This window comes from Fukomys damarensis, unplaced genomic scaffold, assembly GCF_012274545.1.
Source record: "Fukomys damarensis isolate Sample0158 unplaced genomic scaffold, DMR_v1.0_HiC HiC_scaffold_37, whole genome shotgun sequence".
Classification (NCBI taxonomy): domain Eukaryota; kingdom Metazoa; phylum Chordata; class Mammalia; order Rodentia; family Bathyergidae; genus Fukomys; species Fukomys damarensis.
This window is the reverse complement of record NW_022900949.1, coordinates 15,474,774-15,488,144: the sequence shown is the minus strand read 5'-3', so window position 1 is coordinate 15,488,144 and position 13,371 is coordinate 15,474,774. Positions and strand designations below refer to the sequence as shown.

Genomic DNA, 13,371 nt, shown 5'->3' with positions numbered 1-13,371 from the left:
TTCTCTTTATAATATTAAAAGTTACACAAATTATATATTTAAAAGAAAAATGAGAGAAACCAAAAATTTGTGAAAAATTATAAAAGTATAGTAAAATTTGAAACTTTTTTAAAAATAGAAGTCTTCCCTTTCCTGGACAATTTTTACATTTATTTGCAATATTTTTCATATATACATATACATATATATATAATATGCAAATGAGATATGTACTTATTCTTATTCTTACATTCCTTCTGTGCAATTATTTACTTGCAATTCTTTAGTTTAAGGAGTTTTTAGTCATTCTTTTTAAAATACAATGATTGCACTATACAATAAATTAACCTAGAATATTTTACAGATTATTTCATTAAATATCAGTAAAACAATATTTTTCTCATAACCAGAGAGCATCCTCTAGGAGAAACCACAAAACTGTGGGGGTGGGCCATGGCTCTCTGGGGTTTGACATTTGAAAGGAAACTTCTTCCTCTACAATTAAGTCATTGACACAATGTAACAAGAGTTAAGAACTCTGTTTGTTAAGCTTATTTGTTCTTTGATCCAGAGATGAGAGGAACTCAAAGAGATAGCCAAAGATATGATGTTATCTGTAGGAGTCAGGAAATCCAGTTTTTGCATAAGAAAAGGTGGGGATGATAGCTTGCTGCTCCCTGTTGATATGCCTTTAAGGAAAGCTGTTTCTATAGAAATAAACAAGACTTCTCTTGGTCTCCACTCAGGCTTCAGTGTTCTTTCCTTTCTCAATCCTCATTCCCCAACTAAGGCATGTTTTTGTTGTGATGGCTGGCCCACCACACAAAACACATATGAACACATATTCAAAATTAAAATAATGTTATATGTGAAGAAAATAACTATCATATAAAAAGAATTATAAAGAAGTAAAAGCAGAATTCTAAATCAATGGAGCTTCAATGCCAACTGAAAAAAGATACAAAGTATTAATCTATATTAAAAATCACATTTGCTGTCTCCTAGGAGGAGGATAATTAAAAGCTCATTTCTTCTCCCAATAAAACTTTCAGGAGTTGTGAAAAGTTAAGCAAATGTGGAATTGGGCGTAGAGTCCCATTGTGGCCACACAGGCACAGGAAATGCCTACAATAAATGGAGTGTGAGGAAAGAAAGCCAGATTAAGTAAGGAGGGAGAAGAAACTCATCAGATCCAGATTTGGTATAAGGAGGATTGATAAAGGAGACCTGTACTGCCAGAGTAACATGGCATATCTTGCCCCCTGTGCTTTGTCTATTTATTGTTTTAGGAGAGGATCTAAGGACCCAAAGGAATGAGTCATCAAGATACACTACTGAAATTCATAGCTAAAATTGATGATATCAATAAAAATTAAAATGGGGAAGGAGAATTACAGGAATAGGGAGTGGAGGGGAGGACATTTTAAAAAGAAACAACATATTGTGTATCTGGACCTAATTCCCAAGATGAGTAGACTGCATGTACTGCAAATATGAACTAAACATGTTCTTAAAAAAAGATACTTAACCTGTCTGTTGTCCTTGATAGGAAAAGGAACACAATGATGGAGACTGAAAAATGGAAGGTGTTTGAGAGTGCACCAGTAGGCCCTTTTGGAAGCTGATGACAGATGCACAACCCTGATTAGAAACTCAGCACTGAGCCCCGAGGAGACTGGCTGTTCAGCTACATGAGCTTACAGTGATTTCGAATGGTGAAATCGTGGGGAGAAAAGAGACAGGTGCTGGAACTGACATTAACTCATTCCTCCCCCAAACACTGGGCATGCTCTTGTTTGCAGGATGCCCTGCCCTCTGCTTATGGCCCACAGTCAGTTTTCACTGCAAGCCCCTTCACACCATGCCAGAAGCTACTGAATGGCAGACAATGTAGAAAATGAGCTGCAAAAGAAATATAATCCTGAGGAGAAGGAAGCCTTATCACCATTTACAAGATTTTGCAATGTTAAAATTTACATTATTAATATTTATGTTATTGAACAAAACTTCGAATAGAAAATTATAAAAATGAGTTTGTTGTCAATTTTCATTTTCTCCACAAGAGTAAAAAATTTATGCTTATTTAAAAATAAAACAACAACCAATACATTACTTGGCTTGATATTTACCTTTTATTCTTCATTAAGTTTAGTGGTACACCTCTCCTATGCAGTCTCCTCTGGAGCCATGCCATTTGCAGGGGGTACTGATCAATTGGCTACAAGGTAGCATCAGAAGGGTGAGTTTCACGTCATCACCTCAAACTGGACCCAGAGCCCTCACTCCTGCCCCGCCTACTCTGGAGCTGCGCGGTTTCCAGAGGGTGCTGATGGATTGGCTACAAAGTAACACCACGTGGGTGAGCTTGACGTCATCACCCCGGTTTGGAACCAGAGCCCTCTCTCCAGCGTGGCCTCCTCTGGAGCTGAGCTGTTTCCAGCGGGTACTGATCAATTGGATTCAACGCAACGCCATGCAGGTGAGTTTCACATTATAGTCCTGGCTTGGACCCAGAGAACTCTCTCTTCCACAGCCTCCTATGGAGCTGTGCTGTTTCCAGCAAGTGCTGATCGATTGGCTACAATGCTGGGGCAGTAGGGTGCATTTAACATCATGGCCATGGGTTTGACCCAGAGCCCTCACTCCTGTGCCACCTCCTCTGGATCCACACCATTTCTTGCAGTGGTTGATCAATTGGCTACAACGCAGTGCCAGGTGGGTCAGGTTGATGGTATTGCCATGGCTTGGACCCAGAGCCCACTCTCTTGCGTGGCCTTCTCTGGACTCGCGCCTTTTCCAGCCGGTGCTGATGCATTGACTACAGCGTAGTACCAGGAGGGTGAGTTGGATGTCATCACCACGAATTGGACCCAGAGCCCTATCTCCTGCGTGGCCTCCTCTGGAGACCCCTGTTTCCAGAGGTTACTGATCGATTGGATTCAATGCAGTGCCATTCAGGTGAGTTTGACATTATAGCCCCAGACTGGACCCAGAGCCCTCTCTCCTGCATGGCCTCCTCTGGAACCATGCTGTTTCTAGTGGGTGCTGATGGATTGGCTACAATACAGCACCAGGTGGGTCAGGTTGATGGCATCGTCATGTCTTGGACCCAGAGCCCTCTCTATTGTGTGGCCTCCTCTGGACAACTGCCATTTCCCACTGGTGCTGATGGATTGACTACAACGTAGAGCCAGGCAGGCAAGTTTGACGTCATCACTGTGAATTGGACCCAGAGCCCTCTCTCCTGTGCATCCTCCTCTGGAGCCCACTGTTTCCAGCAGGTACTGATCAATTGGCTACAATGCTACAGGAGGCAGGTGCATTTGATGTCACCACCACGGCTTTCACCCAGAGCCCTCACTCCTGTGCCACTTCCTCTGGAGCCACACCATTTCCAGCAGTGGTTGATTAATTGGCTACAATGCAGTGCCAGTCAGGTGAGTTTGACGTCATCAGTACAAATTGCACCCAGAGCCCTCTTTCTTGCATGGCCTCCTCTGGAACTGGGCCATTTCCAGTGGGTGCTGATAGATTGCTGACAATGTAGTGCCAAGAGGGTGAGTTTGACTTCATCGCCACAAATTGACCCAGAGCCTTCTCTCCTGCCCTGCCTACTCTGGAGCTGAGCCATTTCCAGCTGGTACTGATCTGTTGGATTTAATGCAGCACCATGCAGGTGAGTTTGACGACATCACCCCGGATTGGACCAAGAGCCCTCTCTCCTGCCTGGCCTCCTCTGGATCTGTGCCATTTCCAGTGTGTGCTGATGGATTGGCTACAATGCAGTGCCAGGTGGGTCAGGTTGATGCCATCACCATAGCTTGGACCCAAAGCCCTCTCTCCTGTGTCACCTCCTCTGAAGCCGCACTGTTTCCAGTGGTGGTTGATTGACTGGCTACAAAACAGTGCCAGGCAGGTGAGTTTGATGTCATCACCACAAATTGGACCCGGAGCCCTCTCTCCTGCCTGGCCTCCTCTGGAGCCATGCCATTTCCAGCAGGTACTGATCGATTTGCTACAACCTAGCACCAGGTGGATGAGTTGGACATCATCACCCTGGTTTGGATCCAGAGCCCTGTCTCTTGCCCGGCCTCCTCAGGTGCTGCTTCATTTCCAGTGGGTGCTAATGGATTGACTACAGCATAGTGACAGGAGGGTGTTCGACCTCCTCACCATGGCTTGAACCCAGGGCACTCTCTCCTGTGCGGCCACCTCTGGACCCACGCAGATTCAAGTGGGTGCTGATGGATTGTCTACAGCGTAGAGTCAGGAGGGTGAGTTGACATCATCGCCATGAATTTGAACCAAAGCCCTCTCTCCTGAGTGGCCTCCTCTGGAGCCATGCCTTTTCCAGTGGGGGCTGATCAATTTGATGTAACGCAGGGCCAGGCTGGTAAGTTTGACATCATCTCCATGGCTTGGACCCAGAGCCCTCTCTCCTATGATGCCTCCTCTGGAGCCACACTGTTTCCAGCAGGCACCTCTGATTGGCTCAGACACAGTGGCAGGAGGATGCATTCTGCTGAGGCATGGTGGGCTATAAAGTGTGGTGATTGATCCTATTTTTCTGATTACATTGATAGGGATAAAGGACAGGGATTGATTTAGTGAGTTGTTTGTGCAATTATGAAAATAAGAATGTCTGTAAGTCATTAGAGAATCAAAGGCTGGGATGCAACAATATCAGGAAGATTTAATTGAATCAAGGTCAACCCAAGAGCAAAAATAAAGATGAGAAAACACTTAAGCAAGCCACAAAGACAAACTTCCAGTCCACCAATGGCAAACAGCAGGGCAAAGGAGGATGAAAATCAGATAGTGAACCTTCAGGACCCTCAGAACTCACAGCACACTATGTAAAAAAAACTGCTCGATCAACCTCTCGAAAAATTCAAAACAGAAATTATTTACCAGTTAACCATAATGATAGTGAGTAAAATGAAAGACATGATTCGATAATCCAGAAAAGAAACTGACAAACAATTAGATGAGCTTGGGAACACAATAGAAATCATGGAGGCCCAGAAAAAGAAAGAAATGGAAACAATGAACACCCAACATAGGAAAGAAATTGAATCCATTAAACAGATTCAAAAAGATATATAGGAGATTAAAAACTCTATTGAAAGCATACGTAACAGAATAAAAGATTGCGAAGATAGAATCTCAGATATAGAAGATAGAGCACACAGTGACCATGAAAAGACAGGTCTCTTAAAAATCAGGGAGCATGAGAAATCGATGCAACAACTCCTACAAGATGCAAAGAAGAATAGCATAAGACTGATAGGAATCCACGAAGTACCAGGAAAAAATGCAAATGATGTAAAAAAGCTGTTCAAAGAATTAATGACAGAAAACTTCCCAAACAGAGGGGAAGAATTAGACATACAGATAACCGAGGCATAGACGACACCAACTATCCATGATCAAAAAAAAAAATCTACACCTAGACATATAATAATCAAGATCCCAGAAATTCAACAGAAGAACAAAATATGACAAGCAGTAAGAGAAAAGAAACAAGTCACATGCAAACGAAAGCCCATCAGAATCACAGCAGACTTTTCAACACAAATCCTGAGGTCAAGGAAGGCCTGAAATGAGGTATTTCAAGTCCTAAAAGAAAACAACCTATAACCAAGACTTACATATCCTGCAAAACTCTCTTTCAAAATGGATGGAGAAATAAGATACTTCCACTACAAAGAACACATGAGAAACCTCATGAATACTAAACCAGCTCTACTAAGAATTTTAAATAATATCCTAGAAAAAGACAATGAAGATCACAACACCAGGAGGTCCAACAGAGCAAATCAAATAGCCAAGGCTAGAAATTAAAAGAAGAGGACAAAAAAAAAAGAGTCAACAAAAGGAAAGTAACATGACAAAAATAAGTCAGTACATATCAGTTATAACTATCAATGTCAATGGACTCAATTCACCAATAAAGAGAAATTTATTGGCAGAATGGATTAAGAAGCAAAATCCAACAATATGTTGTATACAAGAAACACGCCTATTACAAAATGAAGCCCATAGACTGAAAGTGAAAGGGTGGAAAACAATTCTCAACATGACAGGAGCCCAGAAAAAAGAAGGGGCAGCAATCTTATTCATAGTTAAAGCAAATTTCAAACCAAAACTGATTAAGAGAGACAAAGAAGTCCACTACATCCTTGTAAAGGGAACAATCCAAGAGGAAGAAATGACAATTAAAAACATATATGCACCAAATATAAATGTCCCCAACTATATAAAATAAATATTAAGTAACATGGAAAACCAAATAACCACTAATACAATTGTAGTGGGGGATCTGAATACCCCACTATCCCAAATAGACAGATCATCTAGGCAAATTCAACAATGAAATACTAAAACTGAACCAAGCTTTTGAATGCCTGGACTTCTTAGACATCTATAGAGTGTTTCACCCCATAAAATCAGAATATACATTCTTTTCAGCTGCACATGGATCATTCTCCAAGATAGATCACATACTAACTCACAAAACAGGTTTGAATAAGTGCAAAAGAATTTAAGTTATTCCCTGTATATTATCAGATCACAGTGCAATAAAGCTGGAGATAAGCACCATAAGAAACCACAGGAACTTCACAACACATTCAAAGTGAACAACACTCTCCTGAACAATCAATGGATCACAGAGGAAATCAAAGAAGAAATCAGAAGTTTTTACAAATAAAAGAAAATACCAATACAACATACATGAATCCATGGGACACACAGAAAGCAGTTCTACTTGAAAATTTATAGCACTGAATGCCCACATTAGGAAAACAGAGCAAGCTCAAATAAATAACCTAACAATGACACTTAGACTCCTAGAAAAACAACAGCAAGAAAACCCAAAGCTCACAGAAGAGAGGAAATTATAAAGATTAGAGCAGAAATCAATGAAAATGAAACTAAGAAAATGATACAAAAAATAAACAAATCGAACAGTTGGTTTTTTGAAAGAATAAATAAAATTGATAAATCCTTAGAAAACCTTATCAAAAAAAAAATAAAAGGCTCAGATCCATGCAATCAGGAATAAAAAAGGCTAAGTCACAACAGTTCCAACAGAAATCAAGAGGATCATTAATACCTACTATGAGAACCTGCACTCTAATAAAATGGATAACACAGAAGAAATGGACAGATTTCTAGATACTTTTGAATTAGCAAAGTTGAATGCAGAAGATAGAAACATTTTAAACACTCCAATCTCTAGTTCTTTATGGCTGAGTAATAATCCAATTTATAGAAAAACCACATCTTCTTTATCCAGTTTCCAACGGATGGGCAAATAGGCTGTTTCCAAGTTTTAGCTATTACAAACTGTGCCTCTATAAACATGGTTGCTCATGCTTCTCTGTGATTTGATTCTTTTAGTTCGTTTGGAAAGATACCCAGCAGAGGGATGGCTGGGTCAAATGGAACCTCCAGTCCAAGCACTTTAAGTATCTCCATATTGATTTCCATAGTGGTTGCACCAGTCTGCACTCCCCCCAACAATGGAGAAGGGTTCCTTTCTCCCCACAACCCCGCCAACATTTGTTATTATGTGATTTCTTGATAGCAGCCATTCTTTGTGGGGTGAGGTGGAATCTCAGTGTTGTTTTCATCTGCATCTCTTGAATGATCAGTGATGTGGAACATTTTTTCATATATTTACTTGGTGCTTTTACTTCTTTGTATGAGAAATGTCTGTTCATTTCGGATGCCCATTTTTGAATAGGGACTTTATATTTTGGGGGGCTGATTGTTTTGAGTTCTTTATATATTCTTGATAATAGTCCTTTGTCTGAGGAACAGATTGTAAAGTTTTTTTCCTACATTATAGGTTGTCTCTTAGTTCTGCTGATGGTTTCTTTTGAAGTACAGATGCTTTTTAATAAGATGAGATCCCAGTTTTTTATTCTATATGCTAGTTCCCATGCTACTGAGGATTTGTTCATAAAGTGTTTTCCTATGCCAATGTCTTCTAGAGTTCTGCCTAACTTACCTTCCAGCAAGTTTAATTTTTCTGTTTTAATTTTTAGATCTTTAATCCATTTGGATTTTAATTTAGTTCATGGTGAAAGATAAGGGTCTAATTTTAATCTGTGGCAGGTTGAAATCCAGTTTTTCCAATACTATTAGATTCATTCATAGGAAAATGGATACATATTGAAGATATACTCCTAAGTGAAATAAATAAGGCAAACACTTGTAAATACCGAATAGTCTCTCTCATGTGAATAAAACTGCAATAATACAGAGGATCCTTATAAGATTACTGACATTCAGAAATGGAAAGAAAGGAGCTAATGGTGTAGGGAAGGTGGGATGGGTAGGGGAAAGGGTAATAAGGGAAAAGAAAAAATGTGAGATAATAAAAAGATGGAAATAAAGTGTTTGTAGATGGGGAGGGAGAGAAGGGACAAGGGGAAAAAATGAGAACTAAGACATGTCATGTAGAGGTACAAGATCCCAACAATGAATGTAACTGTACTTTATCCCTAAAATGTACCAATAAACTCAATTAAAGCTGAAGAAAACACTCCAATCACAATCAGTGAAAGTGAAAATGTAATTAAAAACATACCCAAAAAGAAAAGCCCAGGTCCTGATGGATTCACTGCTTAATTTTACAAGACATTTAGAGAAGATCTACTGCCATTACTCTTCAGACTTTTCAATGAGATTGAAGAGAAACAATACTTCCAAATTCATTCCTGGAAGGAAATATCACTTTGATTTCCAAACCTGGGAAAGATGGAATTACAAAAGAGAACTACAGGCCAATCTCCTTAATGAATATAGATACAAAAGAGAACTACAGACCAATCTCCATAATGAATATAGATGCAAAAATCCTCAATAAGATACTAGCAAACAGAATGCAGAGGATCATCAAGAAGATCATATATCCCGACCAAGTTGGATTTATTCCAGGGATTCAAGGATGGTTCAATATATGTAAATCAATTAATGCAATACACTATATTATCAAAGTCAAGGAAAAGAACCACAGGATCTTGTTGAAAGATGCAGAAAAAGAATTTAACAAAACTCAACACTCATGCATGATACAAACCCTGCAAAATATTGGAATAGATGGTCTATGTCACAATTTAATAAAGGCTGTCTATGAAAAACCATGAGCCAATATCATATTAAATGGCCAAAAACTGAAATCCTTCACGTTCAAATCAGGAGCAAGATAAGGATGCCCACTATCACCACTCCTCTTTGATATACTTCTGGAAACATTAGCCATAGCAATTTGACAAGAGAAAGAAATTAAAGCAATAAAGATAGGAAAGGAAGACGTTAAACTGTCATTATTTGCTGTTGATATGATACATTACATTGAAGACCCAAAAAACTCGACCAAAAGACTTCTAGACTTAATTGACACTTTAAGCAGAGTAGCTGGATACAAGGTCAACACCCAAAGATCAATAGCCTTCTTGTACCCAAACAAAAGACTCACTGAGAAAGAAATTAGGGAAATAATTCCTTTCACAATAGCACCCAAAAAATGAAGTATCTGGGAATCAATCTAATGAAAGAAGCAAAAGACCTCTGCACTGAAAACTACAACACTCTGAAAAAAGAGATAGAGGAGAATATAAAAAATGGAAAGATCTCCCCTCCTCCTGAGTAGGAAGAATCAGCATAGTGAGAATGATCATACTACCAAAACTGCTATACAGATTCAACACAATGCCAATTGAAAGTCCAACACAATACTTCACAAAGCTAGAAAGAAGAATCCAAAAATTCATTTGGAACCATGAGAGACCTAGAATAGCAAAAGCCATTCTAGACAACAGACACATGGCACCGGGTATAACAATTCCCAATTTGAAACTATACTACAAAGACACTGTGATAAAAACATCATAATACTGGCAAAGAAGCAGACCCGAGCATCAGTGGAACTGATTGGAAGACACAAAAACAACTCCAGATGCACTCAGCTACCTCATCTTTGACAAAGGAGCTGACAGTCCCCAGTGGAGGAAAGATAGCCTCTTTAATAAATGTTGTTGGAAAAACTGGATCTCAACCTCCCAATGATCAAAACTAGACCCTTATCTGTCACCATGCACTAAATTAAAATCCAAGTGGATTAAAGATGTAAACATAAAAACAAAAACACTAAACTTGCTGGAAGATAAGTTAGGCAGAACTCTGGAAGACAGCATAGGAAAAGACTTTATGAACAAATCCTCAGTAGCACGAGAAGTAGCAGAAACAATCAACAGCTGGGAGCTCATCTTATTAAAAAGCTTCTGCACTGCAAAAGAAACCATCAACAGAACAAAGAGACAACCTAAAATGTGGGAAAAAAATTTTACCAGCTGCTCCTCAGACAAAGGACTATTATCTAAAATATATAAAGAACTCAAAACAACCAGCTGCCCCAAATATAAAGACTCAATTCTAAAGTGGGCATCTGAAATGAACAGACATTTCTCAGACAAAGAAATAAAAGCAGCAAGTCAATATATGAAAAAAATTCTCCATATCACTGGTCATTCGAGAGATGCAGATGAAAACAACACTGAGATTTCACCTCACCTTGCAAAGAACGGCTGCTATAAAGAAATCACACAATAAAAAATGTTGGCGGGGTTGTGGGGAGAAAGGAACCCTTCTTCATTGTTGGTGGGAGTGCAGACTGGTACAACCCCTATGGAAGTCAATATGGAGATACCTCAAAGAACTAGGATTAGAGGTTCCATTTGACCCAGCCATCCCTCTGTTGGGTATCTTTCCAAAGGAAGTAAAAGAATCATACCACATTGATATATGTGCATCCATGTTTATAGTGGCACAGTTTGTAATAGCTAAAACTTGGAAACAGCCCATCTTCCCATCAATTGGAAACTGGATAAAGAAGATGTGGTTTTTCTATAAAATGGAATACTACTCAGCCATAAAGAATGAGAAAGTAGATACATTCATAGTTAAATGGATACATTTTGAGGATATACTTCTAAGTGAAATAAATAACGCACACATATGCAAATACCAAATAGTATCTCTAGCGTGAAAAACTGAAATAGTACTCACTATCCTCATGGGACAATTAGCAAATAGGAAGAAAAGGACCAGAGGTGTAGGGACAGCGAGAAGGATAGGGAAGGGGAATAAGGGAAAAGGAAAAAAATATGAGAAAATATAATAATGGAAATAAGGTGTTTGAAGGGGGAGGGGAGAGCAGGGTGAAGGGAGGGTGGCGACAAGGGGAGAAAATCAAAACTAAGACCTGGCATGTAAAGGTAAAGGATCCCAATAATGAATGTAACTGTACTGTCTACCTAGAATGTACCAATAAATTAAATTTTAAAAAGTTTAGTGGTACATTTAAAGCAAATGATATAATTACATTTATCATTGGGGTCTTGTACCTTTACATGATATGTGTTGGTTCTTATTTTTTCCCCATATCCCAGCTCTTGCTTCATCCCCTTCACCCTTCTCTACTTACAAAGACTTTGTTTCTAATTTTTCCCCTTATTTCTTTACCTTTTAAGAAGAAATTATTCTTGAATACCATGAGTTGATTCATAACGTAAGAGAGAAATGGAAAAATACATGCAATACTATTTTTGAAAACTTAAAAGCATTAAAAAATATCAAACAAAATCTTTCAGGTAATGGACAGAGTCAAAACTTTTACAGAATGTTAAGTGCAATAGAACAGTTTAAATGGTAACCATGGGCATATTATCTAGTTCTCAGTTGCCCTCTTAAATAATATTTTCAGAGCACTCTTGATGTCTTTATTCCTTAGACTGTAGATGTAGGGTTTCAGCATGAGTGTGACCACACTATACATTATCGAGGCTGTTTCAGTTACATATGAGTTTTAAGTGACAGCAGAACTAAAGTACACACCTAAGCTTGTGCTATAGAATAAAGAGACCACTGAAAGGTGAGATGCACAGGTGGAAAATGCTTTATACTTCCCCTGAGCTGATGAGATTGCCCTTATGGAGGAAATCATCTTAAAATAAGAGTAGAGGATGCCAGCAAGGGGACCAACAGCCAACAGCACAGCGGCAACATATGTCACCACATCATTAGGTAATGGGTCAGAACAGGCATGGTGCACTATTTGATTAAGTTCACAGAAGAAATGTGGGATTTCCAAATCAGAGCAGAACAGTCGTAGCACCATTAAGCTGTGTAACATAGCATTTAGGACACTCAGGATCCAGCATGCTAGAACCAGCAACACACAGAGCTGGGGGTTCATGATGGCCGTGTAATGCAGAGGGTGGCAGATGGCCACATAACAGTCATAGGACATCACACTGAACAGAAAGTTGTCCAACATTATAAGTTGTACAAAAAAGTACACTTGAGTGATGCAACTTTCATAAGTTATGACTTTACTCTGAGTCTGGATGTTCACCAGCATCTTTGGCACTGTGTTGGACATGAAACTGTTGTCCACAAAGGACAGGTTGGAGAGGAAGAAGTACATGGATGTGTGCAGGTGGGAGTTTGACACTGTGGCCAGGATGATGAGCAGGTTCCCTAACTCAGTGACCAGGTATATGGACAGTAAAATTCCAAACAGCAAAGGCTGCAGTTCTGGATCATCTGAAAATCCCAAAATTCTTTGATTTGTGTGCAATTTCTTTATTCCCTATTATTGATGTAACCTGCAGAGAGAGAGAGAGAGAGAGAGAGAGAGAGAGAGAGAGAGAGAGAGAGAGAGAGAAAAGAGTAGAGAGAGGTATATCCATGGTTAATGACAAAATAGACATGCAGTAGTAACTTTACATAAATGCTATCACTTATTTTCTACATTTCCTACATTATTTTTACATTTCATGTAATTTTAGGTTCCCTTTAATGGATCAGTCTGCCATCTCTGGTGAGGAATTTCTTTTCAACATTCATCTCGCCATCCAGAGATCATGTGATCCTTTATTTTAATGAAAAACTCTTGGCATTATACAATTATAAATAAATATAAATCTTTTTAAAAGTACTGCCTAGAGGTCTGGGGATTCAGTGCTGTGGGACCACTGCCTGCCTCACAAGAACAAGGTCCCGAATTTGATCCATGGTACCAGAAAAAAATCCTAGATAACGTATTTACAGTGCAAAACACCAATTGTGCATATAATATAAGGATAGAGAAACTACACAAGCAAACTTTAAAACATTTGTAACATGTGAGACCAGAGCAAATGCCTGGAAGAAAAGGAAAGAAAATAAAAATAGAGTGGGATGTTTCGTACTTTTTCTTTTCTTTAAACTGACTTTCAGGAAAGACCCGTACATAGGATGACATTTGAACAAAAATCTCAAAGGACTATGAGGTGAGTGCCAGAAGGTTCTTTGGTTAAGTTGTGTCTGTAGGAGGAA

The 13,371-nt window shown here is 39.1% G+C and overlaps 1 protein-coding gene across 1 annotated transcript; it reads right to left on the bottom strand.

Annotated features, from left to right (window-relative positions):
- Window positions 1-11,857: 11,857 nt before the first annotated feature.
- On the bottom strand, window positions 11,858-12,478 carry LOC104872550 (olfactory receptor 7A10-like). Its single transcript, XM_033759535.1, has one exon. The coding sequence runs from the start codon at window positions 12,476-12,478 to the stop codon at window positions 11,858-11,860; it is 621 nt and encodes a 206-aa protein (XP_033615426.1).
- Window positions 12,479-13,371: the final 893 nt, after the last annotated feature.

Bases quoted from the DNA above. Each gene is read 5' to 3' on its own strand.
- LOC104872550 (XM_033759535.1), bottom strand. From the start codon at position 12,478: ATGTACTTCTTCCTCTCCAACCTGTCCTTTGTGGACAACAGTTTCATG.